General features: G+C 38.8%; 5 protein-coding genes across 6 annotated transcripts; 3 read left to right on the forward strand and 2 right to left on the reverse strand.

The window, feature by feature from the left end:
- Positions 1-80: 80 nt before the first annotated feature.
- On the forward strand, positions 81-2,263 carry LOC140777134 (transcription factor MYB83-like). Its single transcript, XM_073121045.1, has 2 exons — positions 81-1,107; positions 1,457-2,263. The coding sequence occupies exons 1-2, from the start codon at positions 839-841 to the stop codon at positions 2,031-2,033; spliced, it is 846 nt and encodes a 281-aa protein (XP_072977146.1). The 5' UTR covers positions 81-838; the 3' UTR covers positions 2,034-2,263.
- Positions 2,264-6,182: 3,919 nt separating this feature from the next.
- On the reverse strand, positions 6,183-7,856 carry LOC140779273 (dehydration-responsive element-binding protein 2E). Its single transcript, XM_073124287.1, has one exon. The coding sequence runs from the start codon at positions 7,225-7,227 to the stop codon at positions 6,358-6,360; it is 870 nt and encodes a 289-aa protein (XP_072980388.1). The 5' UTR covers positions 7,228-7,856; the 3' UTR covers positions 6,183-6,357.
- Positions 7,857-8,206: 350 nt separating this feature from the next.
- Positions 8,207-12,416, forward strand: LOC140778898 (plant-specific TFIIB-related protein PTF2). Its single transcript, XM_073123795.1, has 3 exons — positions 8,207-9,896; positions 11,468-11,570; positions 12,118-12,416. Exon 1 carries the CDS (start codon positions 8,210-8,212, stop codon positions 9,800-9,802), a length of 1,593 nt encoding a protein of 530 aa, XP_072979896.1. The 5' UTR covers positions 8,207-8,209; the 3' UTR covers positions 9,803-9,896; positions 11,468-11,570; positions 12,118-12,416.
- A 1,141-nt stretch (positions 12,417-13,557) lies between these two features.
- LOC140778436 (1-acyl-sn-glycerol-3-phosphate acyltransferase PLS1-like) lies at positions 13,558-21,192 on the forward strand. Of its 2 annotated transcripts, XM_073123144.1 has the most exons (12): positions 13,582-13,619; positions 13,739-13,834; positions 14,073-14,195; positions 15,173-15,212; positions 15,341-15,414; positions 15,505-15,564; positions 16,298-16,375; positions 16,484-16,642; positions 17,982-18,107; positions 19,965-20,057; positions 20,231-20,314; positions 20,694-21,192. In XM_073123144.1, the coding sequence occupies exons 2-12, from the start codon at positions 13,754-13,756 to the stop codon at positions 20,898-20,900; spliced, it is 1,125 nt and encodes a 374-aa protein (XP_072979245.1). In that variant the 5' UTR covers positions 13,582-13,619; positions 13,739-13,753; the 3' UTR covers positions 20,901-21,192. The 2 variants fall into 2 exon arrangements, with proteins under 2 accessions (XP_072979244.1, XP_072979245.1); XM_073123143.1 differs by having other exon boundaries at positions 13,558-13,834.
- Positions 21,193-21,767: 575 nt separating this feature from the next.
- Positions 21,768-22,842, reverse strand: LOC140779438 (uncharacterized). Its single transcript, XM_073124499.1, has 2 exons — positions 22,508-22,842; positions 21,768-22,459 (listed from the first exon to the last, which is right to left on the reverse strand). Exon 2 carries the CDS (start codon positions 22,289-22,291, stop codon positions 21,830-21,832), a length of 462 nt encoding a protein of 153 aa, XP_072980600.1. The 5' UTR covers positions 22,292-22,459; positions 22,508-22,842; the 3' UTR covers positions 21,768-21,829.
- Positions 22,843-23,320: the final 478 nt, after the last annotated feature.

Below are 23,320 nucleotides of genomic sequence, written 5' to 3' on the forward strand. Positions count from 1 at the left end.
TACATTCCTCAAATATATAAAATACAACCAGGAAGGCACTGTAGATTAACAAGGCAGAGTTAATCCGTACAGGCTACAGACCGTCGAAGCTGTCAAGTATTCCAGAGGATATGCTCCCTATTGGGAGAGTAGTTCTGATACTTTATTTTTGTGCGAGAGTTCTACTGATACTAGAAAGTGACACTGGGGTGTACTTTAATATCTTCGACGGACCTACAAAAGGTTGTTTTAAGGAGGACCTACGTCTGATCGCCATGCGTGTACTTCATGCAAAGGGCTTTCACGCACTCATCTCCTGGATGATCTACACATATACATGAGTGCATGATGGTATAAGGTGAAGCGAGGACATTATTTGAACTACAAGCAAATTAACAAACTTAGCTTCGTCATAAAACAATCCCCTTCTCTCTTTTATAGTATCTTACTCTCTCTCTCTCTCTCTCTCTCTCTCTCTCTCTCTCTCTCATCTCTACACCATGTTTACCTTGTGAGGGAAGAAAATTGCAACCAAAGAGACAAAAGTTTGAGTAAAAGACAGTAAGACCATCTCTCTCCAAGGTCCCGCTCCAAACCGTTCTCGTTAGACTTCTTGCGTACCTCTCTCAATCAGCTTCTCCAATTTTCAAGCAAAGTTCACAGCCATCGCCATCATCATTATATCATCTTCTTCATCTTTTCCCCGTTCTGAATTCATGTTAGTATATATATATATATATAGAGAGAGAGAGAGAGAGAGAGAGAGAGAGACAGAGAGCTAGCTAGGTCCATTAATTCTTCTCAAATTAACCACTTGGAGATCTAGGACGCATCCACTTCGCATTACAGGTTGGCACAAATGAGGAAACCGGACGCTCCGACAAAGAATGAGACAAAGCTAAGGAAAGGGCTGTGGTCACCGGAGGAGGATGACAAGCTTATTGCGTACATGCTTACGAATGCGCAGGGGAGCTGGAGTGATGTCGCGAGGAATGCGGGCTTACAAAGGTGCGGTAAGAGCTGCCGTCTTCGATGGATCAATTACTTAAGGCCCGATCTCAAGCGCGGTGCTTTCACCCCCCAAGAAGAGGAGTTCATCGTTCACTTGCACTCCATCCTTGGCAATAGGTTCTCTCTCTCTCTCTCTCTCTCTCTCTCTAATCATAGTTGAGATATTATTCAAGTAGCTAGCTAGTCGATGTCTATACATATTTGTACAACTTTTTGGTATATTCTCATACACATGCATTAGATAACAATTACATGCACATACGATTGTCATGCATCCAGCTAGGAAAAAGCTGGAAGATTATAGAGACGAAAGCGGTACATGGTCATAGCTTTTACCTACTTGGCTTTCTAGATGATAGTGTGGAGATTCCCTTCTAAGTACGTAATAGTCCATTATCCATATGCACGATCATGATAGCTAGCCAGTAGCCATGCATCTTATGCCACATTTCTATGTCTATTCTAGATGGTCTCAGATCGCCGCACGTCTTCCGGGGCGCACCGACAATGAGATAAAGAATTTCTGGAACTCCACCATTAAAAAGAAGCTGAAGGATTCATCATCTTCATCTCCAAAAGACTATGAACATGAACTCAAGCCCATGTACATGTACTCATCATCGTCATCATCATCATCATTGTCATCACCAGTGCAAAGTTGGTTAATGAACGGACACTACAACCTATCGGCGCCATTGCCAGACGCAAGTTGTGGTTCGATTACCATCAAAAGTGATCCATTCCAAGGACCCACTTCTTTAACACGAGTTGCAACTGGTTTGGAGGATGGTCATTATTGGAGTACCCCTCATGGGTTGGCCATGGAGGGAAGTAGTCCTACAAGAGGAGGATATGGCCTCTTTGTTCCTCCTAAGGAGAGTATACATATAGATGCAAATCACACAATAGATAACATGAACACTGCACCAATCACTAGGGATGTATATTGGGATCTGGGTGATAACGTCAAAATGGAGTGGGATTTGGAGGAGTTGATGAGAGATGTCTCTTCTTTTCCTTTCCTTGATTTCCAAGTTGAATGAATGAACTCTCTCATCATTCTCTTCTCCCACCTTTCCTCCAAGCGAAAGATTGCTACAACCACCACTCCCCCTTCCTCGAAGGTTGGCCAGTGTATACATAATTAAGATTATTCTCTTTGTCTATTCCAATTCCATAAAGGTCGGTGTATTATGTTGATATAAAATTTTGGTTCCTCTTGCATGCACATAAATGGAGTGAGTATGTACACGTATGTAATGCGATCCCATCAGAAAACGAATAATTTCTCTTTAAGGTGTCTCTCTCTAGCTGATGGAATCATCTTCTTCTTCTCACGAAGGGAATATATTTTTATTGACAAAGTTGGTTCCTTCCAATAAACACTTGACATCAATGTATTGATGCAGTGTCCATTTCGGCAGGTCATTCATTATGGTGGCATTAGGCAATATTGGCTAGATTCCAGCTTCTTTTGAGACACTTTTTTCATTTATTAACACATGGACAATAGCGAACGAGTGACTATCATGGAGGCTTGGATTGACAAGAGAGCCGTGGAGACACCGAGTGTTATCCTAATGCTGTCGTCGATGCCATGGTGATAGTAACACTTGAAATGTGACGAGTTTACAGGAGACGACGATTGCACTCGTCAATGACGTTACCTTCGTCATATCAATACAGCGACCAAATAATTTTAGCGAATTATTAACCACGTTTAAAATAAGATTCAAAAAATCGGTATCGGAATCGGTGGTCTGAAAAAACGATAGGTATCGACTGTATCGATCATATCAACCATATCGGTTGTCTGTATCGAATCGGATTATTTTAATTAAATAAAATTCTAAATATTATTAAAAATATTGAGAAATTTTTAAAAATTTTAAAAAAATTATAAGAAAATAAAAAATAATAATTACTCACATATAAAACCTAAAAAATAAAAATCTCTTTTTCTCCCTCTCTTTTTTTCCATCCCTCTAACTATTAGTCTAAAGTATTCATTCTCTCCTACACTTCTTTTTTTAAGCTTTTTCTTTCTCTCTTTTTCCCCCTTTTTTTAATCTTTTCCTCTCCCTCACTCTCTCTTCCTTTTTTTGCCTCTCTCTCTCTCTTACCTTTTTTTTTAATCTTTCTCTCTCCTTCATCTCCCTCACTCTCCCTTCCTCTTTCTCTCTCTCTCTAGCTGCTATTGTTCTCAGCAAACAGTTGCCTGCAGCAACAGCTGTTTGCTGCTTGCAGCCACCAATGGTTTCGGCCTAGATCAGGATCGGCTGAAACTGAAATCCTTGATTTAAAAAGCCAAATAGAAGAGAGAAAAATAAATGATAATTTCCAAAATGATAAACTAAATTTACATTTGAAATAATGTATACTTATCTTATCTTTCTCATCGTGCTAGTGCTCCTTATTAAAAAAAAAAAAAACACTCATATTTCATCATGGTGAGGAGGTACCAACCATGTAAAATATAATAGCATATTAAACAATTGCTTACATCAGTGCAGAAAAACTTAAGTCATGGTGGAAAAAAAAGCTCAACAGCTTACATCAATAAAGTTGTACAGTGTTTAAATTAATGATGAAGTTGTATTAGTTACGCAGGGCAGGATAGGTTACTAGCTTAAAAGACAGACGTGCTTAAAACACAAGATCGGTTGCTGATATTTCCTTTGGCTGCTTGCAGGCTTACAATTCTACAGATCAGCTTAAATACCACAAGGCTTCAAGTGAGATTAAAATGCAACTGCTTATTGCCTTACAAGACTGCTTGTAAACTTATTACAAGACTGATTGTAAGCTTACATACACCTCATAAACTAGCTTCAAAAAAGACAAGTCTGTACATAGGCTTAATACATTACTGCTTACTACTTTACAAGGTTGATGATAGACTTACGAAGCCCACAAACTAGCTTTATAAATAAAAAGTTTTAAACTAGTTTTATACACAAGGCTGGAATGCTGGCTTACAAGATCTATTGTAGACTTATAAGCCCGTAAGTATACAAACCAGCTTAGCCCACTTATCCTTAAGTCCACAATTTATTCAGAACAAAGTTTAAAACGTGAGAAATGAGAGATAATAAGTCAATAAATATAAGCTGGAAAGTATAAATTTATCCCTAAAGTGACTTGCATATATTTTCAATATCTTGTTCACATCCACTCCTCTATCACTGTCCCCAGAGATCATTAGAAATATATATATATACCGAATGGATCGGGCCCAATTCATTGGAAGGGGAAACGGGTAACTTGCATTAATAGATCAATGTTCTTACTCGTTGATGGTTATTACCAAATAAGTTCAAAGCATTTAACTATTTCATTATAACAGGACTGCAAGAAATTCATGTAATCCATCGAGATGGCGCATAGGATTTAGATCCAACACGATTTGGATTAATTGGATGCACATCCAATAATTTATCTACACTTAAAAACCCAAATAGAATTTACCCATGCTGAATCTATGATCTTTGGCCTTCGGGTTGGGGGTGAACACGGGTAAAGAGAATTTAATCCGATTCGATTTCCGTATTTGAGAATGTATATGAATATGGTTATGAGTTAGAAAGTATTAATCAGTAAATTAGTAATATAAAAGACTATTATTTATTTATTTTTTCAATATGAATCTCTTAAATCTATTTTTTTTTTACATATATGATATATAAAGTTCTTATAAATTTACAAAATGAATATGAATATACTTAATATCTGAACAAGACCGTAATTATAATTAGTAAATATAATAATTAAATTTACTATCTAAATGCGAAATCCAAATCCAAATATATATATATATATATATATATATATATATATATTAAAAAGTAAAAATAAAAAAAAAATAATAATTTATCACTATCCGAACACCTGTAGCTAATCATGTGGGAGCTCCAACTACCAAGAGTAAAGGTGATAATAGCCTTTCTCCGTTCTCACATTCACACATCTTTGATCAAAAAGCTCGCTTCTCTTAGAAGCATTCTTTGGCACCAACTACTCCCACAAAAGAAGCAAGAAGACGCCATCTACAATGCACCAGAAGCCCCCCCCCCCCCCCCTGTCACTCTCTTATTCCCCCAGATTATTATATACAAGTTAGGATGAGAAAGAGTACGACGTCCCAAGTATCGATCGGTCCGTCGGTCAACTCCTCTGCCCGTCTTTCTACATGGAAGCAGAACGACTAGTCGACTAGTTTAATTTGCATGTCCCTCCTTGCACTTCCCACATACTACAACAATCCTACCTCTGTGGGCCGCCCTTACTTTATATACTTCTACTAGTCTTCGGAGAGAGAGAGAGAGAGAGAGAGAGAGAGAGAGAGAGAAGGGGTTTTAGAGGAAAGGTTTAATCCGGATCTGGGTTTGGATTTGGGATCCCGTAGATGCTGCAGTTGCTGTTCGCGGTGGCGTTCTCGGCGGCGCCCCTGACGCTGTACTTGCCGCCGGTGCGGAGCCTAAGTCTATTCGTAGAGGCGGTTGAGACGATGGCGAGGGAGGCGGAGCCCTATTCGCGCAGCGCGTACGCCCGAATCCGACGCGGAATCTCCCGGATCCTCACTGCCTTCACCCGAGCCCTCAGGTAGGAGAGTGAGGAGATCGAGTTTTTTCTTTCCCCCCTTTAATAAGATGTTGGAGGTTGTGATTTTGCCAATTGGGAGAATTTTGTTTTTTTAAAACCTCTTTTGGATGAATTATTGTCGATTTTGATTACATTTGATGTATACACAAAGATATGAATCCACTACGGCATTATACAGTTGACACAAAAAGCTAATCGCTTCCCACTCCCTCTTGATATATTTTATTTTTCCTGAAATTATTATGTGCAGTTCTGGTATTTAATTACCATTTGCATGCGAGCATTATGGATCCTAATCACCGTAATTAACATTCAGAGTTTATGGAGGTCCACTCAAATTATTGGCTTCTTTTTTGTTTGTTTAAGAAATCTTAATTCCTTGCAGAGAGACTTAAGAGTCCTTTTAGTCCATCAAATTTACTTTCTAAGACGATGATGAGACCCATATATGAGGAATTGAGTATGAAAAATGGACAGAAGATGATCAAATGCATTTTATGTATCACTTGCTTTACTCAGGCAATCAAGTGCTATAGGAGTATTACAATCAAACTCTTGCTAGTTTTTTGTTTATTTTTTTCAACCAAATCTTATAGCGGATCTTTCACTGGAAAGGTACACTGCCATGCAAAGATCTTACCAACTTAACATACTAATCCTGCACAGAGAGCAACACATAAGTAGCTAAACAGAGGTCTCTCTGCTATCAAAAGCACATACATAAGCATCTCCACCGCTATATTATCTACCACTATGACAGATCAATCAGAGATCCCATATGGAGATCGGCAAGTTTAGTTCTTCATGCAAATCCTCGACATACAAACCACCATTGACGACGACCGGATCTTCCTCCATGTCTCGCATCTCTGCCAACACATCCCAGTTGAAGTTATTCTGATCGAAATCCAACATCTGTGAATCTATTCCGCTGCTCTCATGGGTTGTTGCTGGCAACTCTGAGTTTCCATCAACCTCACCACACTTAGGTACATTGGCTTCCTCCTTCAACACACCTATTTGCTGAAGGAACTCCTTGAGATCAATCTGAGGCTTCTCTGTTTCATTGGCTACTTTACTGAATGGTAAAGGTTCCAAATATTGGAAAGAACTAGGACAAGAATATGAAGAAGAAGAGGAAGAAGAAAAGGAAGTAGAATTAGTAGTAGTAAGGGGAGGAAGAGGGGGAGGAGGAAGAGAAAGTTTAGAGTTGTTGAGCTCTTGAAGCTTTTGATGAATGACATGAACATTATGCTGAGCATTGAGATTTAAAAGACCACAAGAAGGTATCAGTGAAGAGAAGTTCTTGGAAGGAAACCACTTGAGCCTTTGCGCCGCCTTACCAATGACAGCGGAGTTGATATTGGCACGGAGGTGCGGTAGGTTGACGTACGCGTCGGGGCCGTAGAGCCTACGGGCGGCCTCGTCGTAGGCTAACGCCGCCTCCTCTGCGGTGGCGAAGGAACCGAGCCATAGGCGAGTCCTCTTTTTGGGCTCCCTGATCTCGGCCACCCACTTGCCCCAAGTCCGCTGCCGGACGCCGCGGTACTCGCACGAGGCATTCTGAGGCCCGCCTTTGCCGCGGGTCGGGCCCTTCTTCCACGGCCGAGGAGGGGCTTTCCTAAAGTTCTCCATGGATAGGTGGAGGTTAGTAGTAGTAGTAGGAGTGAAGTGGGGAAGAGGAAGAGACGAGTGAAATAGAAGGGGAGAGAAGGCGCGGGATAAGTAGTGAGAGGAGTGGTGTTTGGTTTAAATGTTATCACGGTTGGTTATTTCGAAGGCATGTGACCGTTAGGCATCTCTAGGTGGGCATTCTTCTCCTCGCAATTTTAAACTTAAACCCATATCAATTATATCTTCATCAAATACAAAAAAAGAAGTGAAGAAATTCTGTAAACCGAAAACGGCAATAAAAAGGAGTAGCCGGAGATAAAGGTTTAACGAGAGTACACGATTTCGAGCTTAATTTTAGCTGATATCTCTCATGCTTAAAAGTTAAATGAAATGTTTGTAAACGGATGAAGCTGGATTTCATCAGGTCCATTTAAAGCTTCAAGAACTGAGGCTTCGTTTAAGCGTAGCAATGGTTCCATCCACATGTGGTTTTAGTAATGGGAGAGATGCAGAGCATGAAAGGAGTACATTAATTGATGAGAAGAGTACAAGAATGAGTAGTGAGAGAGCCTTTAAGATCCACCTCACAACATTTTTGGCTTTCACGAGCGTTCTAATTCACATGTTACCATGCTCGGAGAGGCCCTGATTCCCGAGATCTCTCTCTCTCTCTCTCTCTCTCTCTCTCTCTCTCGTTACTATGTTAACAGAACTTTCCTATACTCGGGGCCTTAAATGTTGCCTTGGGCCTAGATTCATCTTATAGTGTACAAATGATAAGATAACCGGCCCGCCCAGCCCAGCCCAGACCAGCCCATCCCAGCCCAGCCCATCCCAGCCCAAAGCAATAGTTGACCTAAGGCTGGGCCACACTTGGTCCACTGTGGTGTACAATTACAAACCATTAACTTAACCCAGGATGGATCCGCATCCGATATGAAATCGACCCGTTTCAAACTCTTCCTATAAAACCCTAACCTCCTCCACTCGGAGTCGAGGGGCGATGGATCCGTGGTGCTGGTCGTGCGGCGAGGGCCGTGTGATCACCGACCTCGACTCCGGCGGCCTTGTCTGCGACTCTTGCGGCCGCGTGCACAGTGCATCCGCCTTGGTGTCCCAAACCACCTTCACCGCTGACGGCCGGCCGGACTCCTCCACCCAACTCCTCTACTCCGTCGGCGACTTCGGCTACCGCGAGCGCAAGCTCCATGCTGCCACCCTCGCCGCATCAAATCTCCTCAGTTCCCTTGGCCTCAACCCCTCCCGTTCTGCCGAGGCCCTCCGCCTCGCCCTCGACGCCACCGACGGCGAACTTGCCACGCCGTCCTCCGCCTTCCTCCTCGCCCTCGCCGCCGCGTCTGCGTACATCGTCATGCGCCGGCACCGCCTTCCCGTCTCCCTCGCCCAGGTCGCGAGAGCCGTCTACTGCGATCCGCGCGATCTCGCCCACCTCGCCGGTCGCCTCGCGCGGCACCTCGACCTCCCTCCCCTTCCCGCTTTCGACGCTGATCGATACCTCGAGCACGCCGTGCGGAACTCCCCGTCGTTGTCGGCGGCCGATAACCCGGAAAAGCTCATCTCCCAAGGCCGATTCCTCCTCCACTGCTCCACCAAGTGGGCGCTCACCACAGGGAGGCATCCACTCCCGATGGTTGCCGCCATAATTTTCTTCGTCGCCGAGGTCAATGGTCTACTCTCCGTTTCGATCGACGAGATTGCCAGAGATCTCTATGCCGGCATAGCCACAAGCCGGCTCCGGCATAAGGAGCTCAAACAGACTCTAGTCCGCGTCGCGAAGGCGCTCCTCCCCTGGGGAGAGGACGTCACGGCTAAGAACCTTGTCCAGAATGCTCCCTTGTTGCTCCAGTTGATGGCGATGAAGACCAATTCTAAACCCTCAGAAGAAGCCAGTTTCTTGGATGAATTCACTTTCGATCCGTCTGAACTCGCAAATGCATATTCTTTCACCGCAGGCAAAGAAGAGTGCAAGTATTTCCAGCTCGAGAATGGCGAGGGCGATGGTGATGATGACAAAATGGAGAGTCTCAAACTGTCGGGGGAGTGTCTAGTGAGTGCTTATGATAATGTCTTAGAGAGGCTTGCTAGTCTTAAGAACCCCAGAGAGCTTGGGAAAGATCAAGGGAATAAAAAGAGGGGAAGAGAAGGAGGGGGACTGGATATAGAGGCATGGACTGACTCGTGCAAAACGAGGTTGGAAGCCAACAAGGATCTGTCACTCGAGGAGATCATACGGAGGGATGTGGGCTATGACGCTCCACCGCCATCATTTGTCCACGGTAAGGAGTTGCGGAGTTTGAGGAGGGCCAAGATCGAAGCTGCGAGGCTTCGGATTAATGAGGTTATGAAGCCTCAGTCTGCTGCTGCAGATTTACAAGTCAGGAAGGATGAGTGTCCAGGAGAACGAGCAGTTGGTAGGAAGCGGAGGAGGAAGAGGAAAGGTGACAGAGCAGGCATTGATTGGGAGGATTGTATTATTGAGGTCTTGCTATTGCATCGAGTTGAGGAAGAAGAAATAGAGCAAGGGCAATATAATAGGTTGCTCGACTTGCATGTTTTTGGTTCATTGGGTACTTAAGGATAAAGAAAATTGAGAAGTTACACCATGTTAATACATATCAGTGCTTGTGGAATTTCAGTGTTTGCTGGTATATGCTGCTAGTACACTTCAGGTTTGGACATTCTTGTGAAATATCTTGTCTCCTTCAGATTATTGAAGTTCACTAGGTTCATGCTGTCCGTATATTGGACGTAGATAGAAGTAGAATTCTAATTATATATGCTCGTCGTCTTCATATTCATTGGACCTTAATTATCACACATTCCTTAATCTGACAAGAAACCAAATAAGAGTAGTGTCATGGTGCAAAGATGACTTCAAGAGAAACCATCTGAAGCTGACACTTTGAAACTCAATTTAATGTTCTTTTCTCCTTCTAGAAACATTGGAAATTACTTTTACTACCAATTCCCCTGTAGAAGTTAACGTGGTGATTGTTATTAATTGCTGTATGGATGTTTAGCTCTGAACCATTGCAACTGTTTGTTCAGTTTGTGAATTTATTCAATGCATATATATATTTCAATAAACAAGCATCTACCAATAAGATGGTCCATTTTGTGTTATCTTAATATCTTATGCTTCATTCTCACAATGATTAAAAGAAGTGTAGCATGAAATGAATTATGATGTGTTCTAGTCTAGGTAACATGGATTTTCTCTACAATAGGCCCTGTTCTAGTCAAATATGTTTTTTGCTAGTTGCTGGAAATATACTTCCTTTATGTATCCAACTTGTTAAAGTAAAATATAAGTGTGTAGACAGCTCGAAACTTTATTCACTACTCTAAAGAGAGAAGGTATAATATTTTATTGACAGAATATTTCAGAAACATGCAGATATATCCTAGAAAATGGGCTAGTGCTACTCGAAACTTTTTTAATATGAAATTTGCATAAACTTTGATGCTTCTCATGGTTCATGTTGCTTGTTCAAACTGATTCCATCAATGAATAGAAGAAAGATTTCTTTCTAAAAGTTCTCAATTTGTAAGCACCCAGGACAAGACCATTAGGAGAACCAGAGAAAAGATACAGAGAGAAAGAAAGCCGGGTAGAGATAAAAAAATTGTTCTTGATAAAAGAAATGACCAGAATTGATTAAAACATCCCATGGCTCCCTGTTGGTTTTCATCTTTTATATTAAGGAATGCTACTAATTTTGAAATTTATCATCAAAGGCTGCTGGTGTATTGGAGTGTATTTTCATACAAGAAAATTACTGTCATTGGATCTTTTTTCTCTAGAACTGGAAAGAATTATGGATCTTAGGTTTATGATAATATTTTTCTGTGATTGATGTTTGTAATGCTATAGAGGTCTAACAGTAAGACCTTGTCCAAGACTTTAATGGCCCAATGTTTCATTAGCATCTTCAAGTACGCATATTATCTTCTATATCGGAAACATTGTATCTTGGAGTAAGTTTGGCATCCTTTTGTTTTAATATGGAACTTGAAAACAGAACTCATTCTATTGAATAAGATACATCATCCTGTTTCTTTCTTCTTTGTCATCTGGATTATATTTAAATCTTCACAAAATGCATAATGTTGGGTGTTTTTTTTTCCTCCTTTTGGAAGCTAATATGTACCTAATTTCTTAAGAAATTCCAAGCTTGATATAGCCAATGCTGGTCATTCTTTGCCATATTTTTGCTGCTAACCTTGTTATATATTATAGGGGCCTCATGATACAAACATCAAAGCCTCAAATGTCTTTGGGGGCATGACTTGAGAATTACTGAATCTTCTTTCCTATTATTTTGTGATGCGTACACTGCAAGGTAACTATTATCAACTTGTATGGTGATCTCTTGCTACTTTCCTAAAAGAGACCCCTTGAATGTCTCCTTTGATCATCTGAAGTTCCGAACTTCTTGCCTATTGTTATTGGTTAAAGATGATTAGTTTGTAAGCCTTGTAAATATCAGGATATAGGATAGCCAAGAGTTTACTAGGATATGTACCAAGATGAGTTGACAATATTAGGAAGTAATAAATTAAAAAGATTTTACTCGTATGATTTTGGGCGTGAGGTGCTTCAACCTTTGTGAAGTAGCTGTTCTTTTCTTTACTGTACACAGAAACTTTTTTCTTTTTCTTTCTTTTTTCTCCTTTTGAGACAAGTGGGTTGGACCCTGTTATATAGTGTTCTAATAAACTCATGTACATTTCGTTCATTATGCATTTTAGATGTTGGTAAGTTAACTGCTTTTTATTGTAGTCCTTTTCTTGTAAATGTAGAAGGAAAACATATGAGAAACAAATTTATGATTTACTCTACCAGAGACTACTTTGGAGTCCTGCTAATGTTCCATATTTGTTTTACAGTGTTCTTTCTCTTTGAAGGACTATTGGTTTAGAATTGAGTCATAATTGCATACTTCAGAGCAACCGGCTTCGACTTCAAGTAATAGCATACCTCATCGCCATTTCAACAGATTTGATCATCAGTGTTTTGCAACTCGGTTTCAGAGGTTCTCTTTCAGCATCTTCATTCTGCGTGATGTTAGATTTGCAATAAGTACCAGATTTTGCCAATTTTCTCTCTCCCTTGTTATAATCTACACTGAAGATGTCATTGTGTTCAAAGTTATGTCCCGAATTGATGATGACAGTTCCACGCTTCACATTGTTATTTTGGCCTCCTAGCAAATGTTGCATAATTATGTTGTTCCATCTGAGAATACCAAGTGAGATACTTGTCTCTAAAACGTAACCTGAATTTCAACATAATTTGTCAATTTTTGCACCATTCCTTTGTATCTAGCTATCAAATTGATTAATGTCTAAATTTTTGTATTCCTTAACACATTTTTATGTTATTGATTGATGAATGTTTAAATTGTGTATGGCGCACTTCGGAGCAATCCTAGAAAATCAGATGGTACGTAGCAGGTAGCAGGCAGCAGATGGGAATTAGAAGAGCTCAAAACTGCCGATAACATAATTAAAAGAATTTTCATATAAATGGCCCCTGATTTAGTCTTAGCAAAATAAAAATAAAAGATTATTGTATTCTAAAATTATAGGCAAAGACTATATAAAAAGAATATTTTTAATTTTATTAAGATTCATATTTAAATTTAGTAAAAATGATATGTATCATCTATGTAAATTATACCTTCAAAGTATATACAAAATATATATTATATTTATAAAAATATGCCTCTAAATATACGATTTTAATAAGAGCTAGATGAGTAAAAGAGCTTAATATACTATTCAAAAATTAAGGAGCCCAAAATCGGATTACGTAAATATTATGCCATGTATATTGTTATTTAACTTTATCTTTTTTAATCTATATCACCTTATCATTTATATCATATAATTTCTTTTATGTCTATCTAATATATTATAATATACATAATATGGAGAGAGAGGGAACTTTTCTTCCATTCAGCCAATTAATAAGGACTGTAACGATCATGCTATTAAATAAATAAGGAATTTATGATTGTGATACTTATCTAATAAAAATTATCAAATTAATTATGTTATCTTTTTCTTGGTTTGATGTAAATATATGTTGGTAATTTCATTTTATATAATTTGGTAAAAGAGATGATAACTCACCTCTTTATCCCAATTTCATTATCCAACTGAGAACTGAGATGATCCTATTTGTCACTTTTTTCTTTTTATCTCAGTTAATTAACACTTGGTTGGTTAAAAACCATCCTTTTATCCCACTACCAAACTAGCGGCTAGGTAATTCTTTTCCGCGAGTGATTGGATCCCATAAATGACATTTATTATATAGATTGGTACCACAAGCAACCCAGGAAGAGAGAGCGCTAATCTCGAGAGACAGAGAGGTCCTTTGTCTCGTAGATCTCTTCCCTTTCTTCTCCCGAATGATAATTTGTAGTATTTGAGGTTAGAAAAGAGATCAGTTCCTTTCTCATCTATCTCTTCTTTTTCTTTTTTCGTTTGATATTTTGAGAAGTAGAAGGGATCCTCCATGGCGATCGCGGCTGCACTGGTGGTGGTTCCTCTCGGTCTTCTATTCCTCCTCTCGGGGCTTGTCGTTAACATCATTCAGGTAGGAGCTCTATTTTCGAAGCTCTGGTGGTTTTGGCGTCTCAACTGTGCTTGTTGTTAGTGTTTGATTCAAAGTTGGTTCCTTTGGATGGTTTAGGTGTAGTTTATTGTCCATTCTTCCCGATAAGCTTTTCCCATGCACTTGGTTCCTGTATCAGCTTTTAATTCGGGAAAACAAGAGTTGATATTTTTACTGCTGAGATGTTTACAGCCAAAATCGATTTGATATTTTGCTGTAGGCCACTTGCTTCATCTCCATAAGGCCTTTCTCGAAGAGTCTCTATAGGAGGACCAACAGGTTCTTGGCTGAATTATTGTGGCTCCAGCTCGTTTGGCTTGTTGATTGGTGGGCAGGTGTTAAGGTAACATTTAAGAAGAAATTTTGTCTCAACAATGTATTCCTCCCTGCTTTGGATATGATCGTTGCCCTTTCTTTTCTGATTACAGTGCAAACATTCTTACTTACTTACAGTTGTGTTTTTACTACCTCGGTTGCCTAAAATAGTTGCTGGTGGGACAAAAAAGAGGATTTTATAGAGAACAAACCGTGGATCATCTGTATGTAATGACATGAAGGTGTTTATCACCAATCAAATCAATTTATCAGAAAAATTGAGTCATTTTGACGATTTTACATTAGACAAGGCCAAGTTAGTACTGGAGAAGAAATGTCTATAAATGTTCTTCCATTTGAGTCTATATTGATAAATAAAAATAAATGATAAGTGAAATCAAGTGGTGTTGAAGTGCCTAGTTAGGTGCAAGAGCATCTGGAGATTCTAGTGTTGCTGTATGATGTAAGTGAGAAGGAAACTGCTACCTTTTACCGTGCATTGATAGGTTGAAAGTTTTTTGTTAACAAGTAGTAACCGCTGAATGGCGCTATTGTATAGCAGTTTATAGCTTGTCAGTTCACATAGAACTAGAGATTTGCTGCAGATTAATGGCCGAAGCTAGTACAGCAATCATCCATCTATTTGTGATGATTGATCACAATATGATTCAAGATGTCTAACTTGTTTTAAGTAGTTCATATTCCACAGTAACTTACTTTTTTAAATGTGTGGTTTACTTAACAATGGTTTTGAGCAAATTTTGATCATCCAGTTCTCATCATTATTTTTGTAAACTAGCATGACCACCATGGACATCATCACTCTTTGAATCTGTTTACATACTCGTTGCATCCAGTTCTATATGTTGCATGTTTGTTTGTAAAGAAGATTAATTTGTCAACTCGGTCATTTTCTTATTTGCTATTGAACTTTTTTATCAAATTGTTTATGCTTGTTCTATTCAAAGAATTCAAAGTAACATTTTATTTCCTCCTTTGTTCCAGATCCAATTGTATGCAGATTCTGGAACTTTTCAGTCAATGGGTAAGAACTTTATTGTGCAACACCATAATTTGCACTCTTTGTGGTTTATGCGGGTGACATCATTGTGCATGTTAACTTTGTGTTACATAGTACATCTCCTGTCTGGGCTCATGTGAAGGATTTTATAGGTAAAGAGCATGCGCTTCTTATTTCTAATCACAAAAGTGATATCGACTGGCTTGTTGGGTGGATCTTAGCTCAGGTGCTTATCTTTTATTCTAATGAACAGCACAGAACATGCATGTTATAATGTAAAACACAGTCGACTCATCCTCAACTTTTTCATTTCCAGCGTTCTGGATGCCTTGGCAGTACATTAGCTGTCATGAAGAAATCATCAAAGTTCCTTCCTGTAAGTTTTTCAATATATTTGTTCTGAGACTGAGCTTATCTTGGAACTCTTTACCTGAAAATGAAGTGTCAGCCATGTAAGACAATAAAAGCGAAGTATACAAAAGTATGATCCGATCCTATACTGTCATACTGTAGCCCGTGAAAGTAAGTGCACATTTTCATGATGTTAGAGAAGGGGATATCAATGCTCGAAACAGGAATAATAAGTGAACTATACGAGAGCTTGTTGCACATCTTAGGAACTCTAGGCAGTAACGAAGATCTCGCATTATGGCTGATGTGTCGGAGATATTTACTTTTAAAACGTTGATGTTTGTTTGAGATGGTATGGAAGGAAAACATTTGAGCAGACTTTTCTTTGCACAACATTAGCTTATTGATTGGGTTTTCTTGTTCTGTAACAGTATATTACGCGAGAGTTAAGACCTGAATATGTCCATACTCTATAGAGTCCCAAGAATAAGAAGGAACAGGTTTCTTTGGTCAAATTAGCAAAATGATCATTTAACTATGTATTTGCATGAGAGTCATCGCTCATCACATCACTAACAAAATTACTCTACTATCAGCAATGCTAGAAACCATGTTGGTGACAAGATCAAGATGGCAGTATCTAAAATAATTATTTGATATTATCATTATCTTGAGTGCATCTTTTTTGTGCCATATTAGTTGAAACATGAAAGATATTATTTTCTGACTTCAGTGGTTTGTTCACATGGTCAATGCAGGTTATTGGCTGGTCTATGTGGTTTACTGAATACCTCTTTTTGGAGCGTAGCTGGGCCAAGGATGAGAACACACTAAAAGTATTCTTTCCAATGAATGTTACACTTTCTAGTGTTCTTTTGTCATTTGGGCTTTATAATGGTACTGGTACTTACCTTTTATTGGCTTTAAATGACTACAACATGCAGTTTGGTCTTCAACGGTTAAAAGACTTTCCCAGACCCTTTTGGCTGGCTCTTTTTGTTGAGGGTACTCGCTTCACTCCAGCAAAACTTATAGCAGCTCAAGAATATGCAGCTTCACAGGGTTTGCCAATACCTAGGAATGTTCTAATTCCTCGTACTAAGGTTGAACATTTTTGGCATTTATATATCAGTTGAGAAAATTGTCTTTCCCTGCATGCTTTTGACAGTCAATCTGTGCATTCACAAATTTGAATAATTGCTCAATTCTAAAATAGTAAGAAGGGTTTTAGAGAAGCTTTTCCGGCTTTGTTAGATTGTTTATCTAACTTTTCAATAAGGTTGACAGAGGGAGTTGGTAACAGGTGTTCTTTTGTTAAATTTATGCATAATGCTTCAAGTTTTTCAGCTCCAACCTGTGGAGCATAGCAATATTCCATGTTAACTTGATCTGAGGGGTTAAAATTAATCAATCTGGAAGTTCTATATACAGTGAGTTGACGGTCTTTATCCACTAGTAATTATTATAAGCTAATTATTTTTACTGCATTTGTGCAGTGACTTACTTAGATTACCGCTGCTTACTGTATTACTTAAATTATCCTTGCTTATTGTATTCAGCTATGTGGGTTGATTAAATTTATTTGTGACCTCAACTAAAATATGTCTATATTTGCATTATACTTGAAATATTTTATAGATTGCGTAGATGGGCAGATAATCACTAAGGAACCATTTTGATTATTCGACAAGGTCCTTGTTGGAGCCACTCACCGACAAACTTAGTTGGCATGTTGTAGTTATGGATCCAAAAATTGGCCGATCCTGATACCAAGCAGTTGGTTGGTATTGTGTGGTATCGGCCGATCCAGGTTGCAATTGACGGATTTTGATGTCCCCATATAAGACCTAACAAGAGGATGTGCTCCTCATTTTTTTCTTATTATCTTTCTCTTCTTCTGCTTCTACTTCTCTTCTTTTTTTCTTCTTTTTTCTTCTCTGTGTTGGGATCCTAATTCTAGTAAGTGAGTGCATGTCTCCTCTCACTAAGCTGTCGTGCTCTCTTATATATATACATACATACATACATACATACATACATACATACATTATATAGTTAATTTGTGATTTTTTGTTGTTATGGTAGTTTAATTTAATACAGGTCGATACATCCGATACGTATCATTTTATGTAACATATGATGACGTTGTGGCTCAATGAGTCAGATGCAGATTATATATTGTTTATGTCTAGGACTCGTCAATTTAGTTATTCTCCGGTATCATAGATCTCAGAATTTTAAAATTATTTGGTTTTTTAGAAGCCATATTTTTCATTCTTATTAGCGTTATTCCAAATTCCAATTATGGTTAAAGACAGATGACAAAATGCTCTACATTTCACAATTTAGATATTTCTTGTAGCTTTGTATATCTTCTATCAATTTTATTCAATTGAAATATTTTAACTACATATTGACATCTTTAATTACTGAAAATTTCAGGGATTCGTCTCAGCTGTAAATATAATGCGCCCTTTTGTTCCAGCCATATATGATGTGACTGTAGCTATTCCTAAAGATCAACCTTCACCTACAATGCTCAGAATTTTGAGAGGGCAATCTTCAGTGGTAAGCTAAGTAGCATGTGTAAATTAATCCTTTGGAAGCTCTTTTACACATATTTTAGTCATTTTAATTTCTGTTATAATGTACGTTTTACTATTTAATGTCCCATATTACAACATTATTTTATGCCGACTACCAATCCTTATATGGGCGTATGTTTGGTTGTTAGGAAGTGAGAGAAGTGAAATTATTTTGAAAAGTCGGAGTTCCTAGGAACTACTTCCTAACAAAAATTTGTCACTACCTAATGTTTGGTGTGATAGAGAGTGTAAGATTGGAACTGTGAGAAAAATGAAAAATCAAAGTTCGAACTTCAAAATAAAAATCAAAGGATTTATTTACATTTATACCCTTCTAAAGTTTTTTATTTGTATGCATACTTTTTTAAATTTTATATTTATGTGTATCAATATATTGAAAGATGGCCGCAAGTGACGGGTGATCACCCCACTGCCTAGCACCAAACTAGAAGGCAGGCACCAAGGGGGGCTAGCATTTTTTATATATGAAAAGTAAATGTATATGATATATTATATATATTAATACAACATATTGTACGTATGTAAAAATTTTAATAGTGCAATTTACAATTATAGCAATAAGATATCACAATTCACATGTATGTATATATATGTATGTTTTTATTAAATGCATCTAATTTAATATTAATGCAGCTAAAATTATTTGGGTTAGTGACAGCTATAAGAGACAACTATTGATAGAGAGAAAAGAGTGAGTGAGTGTGGACGTGACAACCGGTGAGAGTGAAAGAAAGGTGAAAGAGAAGAAAAAGAAAAGAGTGGTGCCTAATATAAGGGAGAAGAAGAATGGATGAGGAAGAGGACATGGTTGCCACCGTTGCTTGGCCCAACCACCAAACAATCCTCGCCAAGGCTTGTCTTGGCTGCTTTTTAAAACACTGATGTGTATTGTATTTATACCTTTCATGTTAGTTTTTAACAAATATAGGTTGAAATCTTTAGTACTTGAAGCATAAAAGACATAAATACCATTAACTGAAAAGAGTGTAAAAACAAAAATAAGAATATTTTATTTTCTTTAGTCAAATTGATGAAATTTTAATAATTATTTTGGTTTTAGGTATTCAGATAATTTTTTTTAAAAGGTATCCATTTACAAAACCAAGGGTTTCAAAAGAGATAAACATATATAATAGATATCCTTTCCAATGATTATATCATATAATGATGAATAAATAAGGTTTGATATACTAACCTGAGAAATAAATAAGATGTATAAACTGTTCTACTATTAAACAAAGTCACAGCTAGCATGTGAGATTCCCTGAAAATAATTCTTTGAACATTAGAAGTTGCTAGTGCCGCATATAGATCCATTTTAATCAAGAGAAAGAGGACCTACAAAAAGGGTTTATAGAAATACAAAGGGTGCTTCAAGTACTTTGTTTTGTTGTTTTCTTTTTGAAGGAGATGACTTATCCTCTTTTTTTCATGTCATTCTACAAGTGATTATTTGGTTAAGATTAAGTTGGCTTTTTGGGCCATTGCAAGCAATGTATAGGGGCTGAATTGAGCAAATCCAAAATGCTGGATGTCAACTCTAATTAATGCAGATCATGGGGCGTTAATTTTCCCTATTATCTAATGTATTTATATTGTTGGATATTGCTGGATTGAATGAGGCTCACTGATACACCCTACGATGTTCATCTATGATTGACCAATTGGGGCATCTACTCCTTGCTTGCATACCCGTCCTACCTTAACCCTCTCTTTTGGACCAAATATACTTACTGTGTAAATGACTAGATAGGAGAAAACTACATAACTATAGTTCATAGTTAATTTTTCTTATAATATTGATTTGAAATTTTATCAGGTACATGTTCATATGAAAAGGCATGCAATAAGTGATATGCCTACGACAGATGAGGGAGTTTCCCAGTGGTGTAAAGACGTCTTTGTGGCAAAGGCAAGTTACTGACTAGTTTATTATTCTGAATTCAGTTTCTGAGGAGCTTCTGGTTGAAATGCAGTAGGTGTGCTATATGTCAGAAGATTTGTTTGCTATGTGAGGAGATCTCATTAATTGATGTTTGCCTTCTGATATTCCCATGAGATTTCAATCTCTTGTTCCTTTGCCAGGATGCTTTACTTGATAAACATATAGCAGAAGGTACTTTTGGTGATGAACTCAGGCCAATTGGTCGGCCCATAAAATCTTTGCTGGTAAGAAACTTCAAACTGTGGGACAATAATTCGAAGTTCTTTTTTAAATTAAGTGTCTGATTGAACTTCAGAAGCTGGTTTTGGAATAATCAAAGTTATATGTGATGGTTGGATTGTATAACGCAATGGCAATTTTCTTGACAATTTCGATTGCCCCCTCCCATTTTCTGAGTTCTACCTGGCCAAAATGGCTGAATGGTGGACACATTCAGATTCATGCTGAATTCAGTTGCTAACCAGAAAAATCATACTAGCCCTTGGCAAATAAAAACAGGCTAAATTCATTTGATTCATGACATTAAATGTATGTTTAATGCCCCAGAGATTTTATACTTTTACCTTTAAGAGAGTTCTAACCTGTTATTTTTTGGGGGAACAGGTGGTTTTGTTTTGGTCGTGCCTTTTGTCCTATGCTGCATTCAGATTCTTCAGATGGTCTGCTCTCTTGTCCACGTGGAAAGGAATCGGGTTCTCAACGGCAGGACTATTGCTGGTTACAATTGTTATGCACATTTTTATCCTGTTTTCGCAGGCTGAACGTTCAACGACGGCGAGAGTTGCACGGAGCAGAGCAAAGAAAGAGTAAGAGGATAAACAGAAGCTACAATGCTCTCAGCACTCTGGACAGGACTCAGAAAATTTGTTGTACTCTAAATCTATGTGCAGAACTAATCAGATTTTCTGCTATTTATTGTGTACACATTTTAGTTGTGTCAATAGATTTCTTTTCTATTGGGGGGTTTACTGAAACGCCCTAGCTAGCCTCTTTCCTCTTGTATTTTCTTTTTCGTCACTGAGTTTTGATTTCTTGTAGCAGAACATAATCTGTGAATCAATTTATTAGACCTTTTATATGAATCTGATCCCCTTTTAATGCTTCTTATAGTGCATCGAATTTGTTTAAGATCGTTGATTCTATCTGTCTGCCCGCCTGCCTGCCTTTGAGTGTGGCAAAAGTCGAGAAACGAAAAATCCTTAAAAGCTAAAGGTTAGTTCTGCAGCTAATCATAGATCAACAAAATTGTAAAAATTCCAATAATTTGGTATTTTATCTTTGCAATAATGCATAGTTTCAGCCACGTTTTCATTAATATAATCTCCTAAATCATTAAGTACTGTAATAGGACATCTATGTAAATAACTAACCTGTGTTTAATATGCTTGTCTTTAATTAAGTAATGCAGCATCCAGCTAAGAGAATTTATCCAAACCAATATACATGCAATGAGGTCAAACCATTGCAACAAATATTACTCATAATGCGCATAATGGGAAAGCACTAGGTGGCTATTTCTGGAGACGTGATCAATGGGATACTTAATACTGCATAGTTCATCCAAACTAATAAGTTAGTGGACAACTAGAAGAGCCAACGCCTATATAATGGGATAGTTTCATAATTCGTTCTTCGTGTAAAAATTCGATCAATTCTTCTAATCTTGGATAAGATTAGAAGAGTAGTCGAGATGGTTCTCAAGAATGAGAGGCAGGTGCCGCAATTAGTCTTCCTCATGCTCATATGTTTGATCTCCCTAGCAGCAAAATCCAGTGCAAGAACCCCAACACCACTACCTTCTCCATCGCATTCTCCTCATCCTCCTGAGGATGACGATAATAAATCACCTCCTCCTCCACGTCGGTCACCTCCGCCGCCATCTCCGCCACGTTCACCTCCTCCTCCACGTCGGACACCTCCGCCGCCATCTCCGCCACGTTCACCTCCTCCTCCACGTCGGACTCCTCCGCCGCCATCTCCGCCACGTTCACCTCCTCCTCCACGTCGGTCACCTCCGCCGCCATCTCCGCCACGTTCACCTCCTCCTCCACGTCGGACTCCTCCGCCGCCATCTCCGCCACGTTCACCTCCTCCTCCACGTCGGTCACCTCCGCCACCATCTCCGCCACGTTCACCTCCTCCTCCACGTCGGTCACCTCCGCCGCCATCTCCGCCACGTTCACCTCACATGCCACCTCCATCACATGCTCCTCTGCACTCTCCTCATGGATCACCTCCTCCACCACATAGATCACCTCCACCACCACTTTCTTCCGCACCTCCTCCTCCTCCACATTCTAATTCATCGTCTCCCCAACCACCTTCTCCATTACCGCCTCCACCACCACTTTCTTCACCACCTCCTCCTCCTCCACATTCTAATTCATCACCTCCCCCACCACCACCTCCATTACCACCTCCACCACCACATTACTCACCTCCTCCACCACTTCGATCACCACCGCCACATTGTTCATCGCCTCCCTCACCACGTCGATCACCTCCTCCACCATCAACACGTCCACCACCACCACCATCTCCTTCCTATGTTTACTAATTCTATCCACCATCCTCATCACTCTGTCGGAAACGCTAGCGGCCCTGCCATTGATCACGTACCCCTACGTTATCGTTCCAGTGTGGAGTAGAAACCAAAGCTGGACCCTTCGGTTTTAGCTGCGGAGCATTTCTCTACGATTCCATGCAGCAAAAATCATTTGGAGGGTGAAGCTTGAGGAGAAGTATTCTTTAAAAGGCGTGCTATTTCAGGTTGTGGCTCATTGTCAAATTGCATTGATTTGATTTTCTTTGGATGTATTAGAAAAATTATCAATAAGATGATTTCATTTGTTATAGTCTTTTCTTTTTATCTTTCAGTCAATTTTGTTTAGTCCACGTCGTCTTTTTTCTTTTCGTTGAGAAAAAGGTTGTTCTTCCCTACGTTGTCATTTAAAAAAGTTAAAATTAGAATTGTAGAAAGACCATATTGAGAAATTTAAAAAGAACAAAAAAAGAGAATATAGCTTAGCAGCTGAACGTGTATGCCTACTTACAGAACTCATCAATGTTTATTATTACCACAAAATGTCTGATCATCAATTCATTGCCGACAATCCTGATGCTGCTATATACTTGACAAGCGGACTTTACCAACAGAAGAGAAGTTCATCCAAGGTCGGTATTTCTCAAAATTTCAGTAATACCAACAGTTCACAAAGCAAAGAAGTTAA

This window comes from Typha angustifolia, chromosome 15, assembly GCF_048772165.1.
Source record: "Typha angustifolia cultivar Huaian chromosome 15, ASM4877216v1, whole genome shotgun sequence".
In the NCBI taxonomy this organism is placed as follows: Eukaryota; Viridiplantae; Streptophyta; class Magnoliopsida; order Poales; family Typhaceae; genus Typha; species Typha angustifolia.

Excerpts from the sequence above, each read along its gene's own strand:
- LOC140777134 (XM_073121045.1), top strand. The coding sequence starts at position 839 with ATGAGGAAACCGGACGCTCCGACAAAGAATGAGACAAAGCTAAGGAAA. Across the intron at positions 1,108-1,456 it reads CACTCCATCCTTGGCAATAG|ATGGTCTCAGATCGCCGCAC; the intron begins GTTCTCTCTCTC and ends TGTCTATTCTAG.
- LOC140779273 (XM_073124287.1), bottom strand. The coding sequence starts at position 7,227 with ATGGAGAACTTTAGGAAAGCCCCTCCTCGGCCGTGGAAGAAGGGCCCG.
- LOC140778898 (XM_073123795.1), top strand. The coding sequence starts at position 8,210 with ATGGATCCGTGGTGCTGGTCGTGCGGCGAGGGCCGTGTGATCACCGAC.
- LOC140778436 (XM_073123143.1), top strand. The coding sequence starts at position 13,754 with ATGGCGATCGCGGCTGCACTGGTGGTGGTTCCTCTCGGTCTTCTATTC. Across the intron at positions 15,213-15,340 it reads TGGAACTTTTCAGTCAATGG|GTAAAGAGCATGCGCTTCTT; the intron begins GTAAGAACTTTA and ends AGGATTTTATAG. Across the intron at positions 20,315-20,693 it reads GGCCCATAAAATCTTTGCTG|GTGGTTTTGTTTTGGTCGTG; the intron begins GTAAGAAACTTC and ends TTGGGGGAACAG.
- LOC140779438 (XM_073124499.1), bottom strand. The coding sequence starts at position 22,291 with ATGGAGGTGGCATGTGAGGTGAACGTGGCGGAGATGGCGGCGGAGGTG.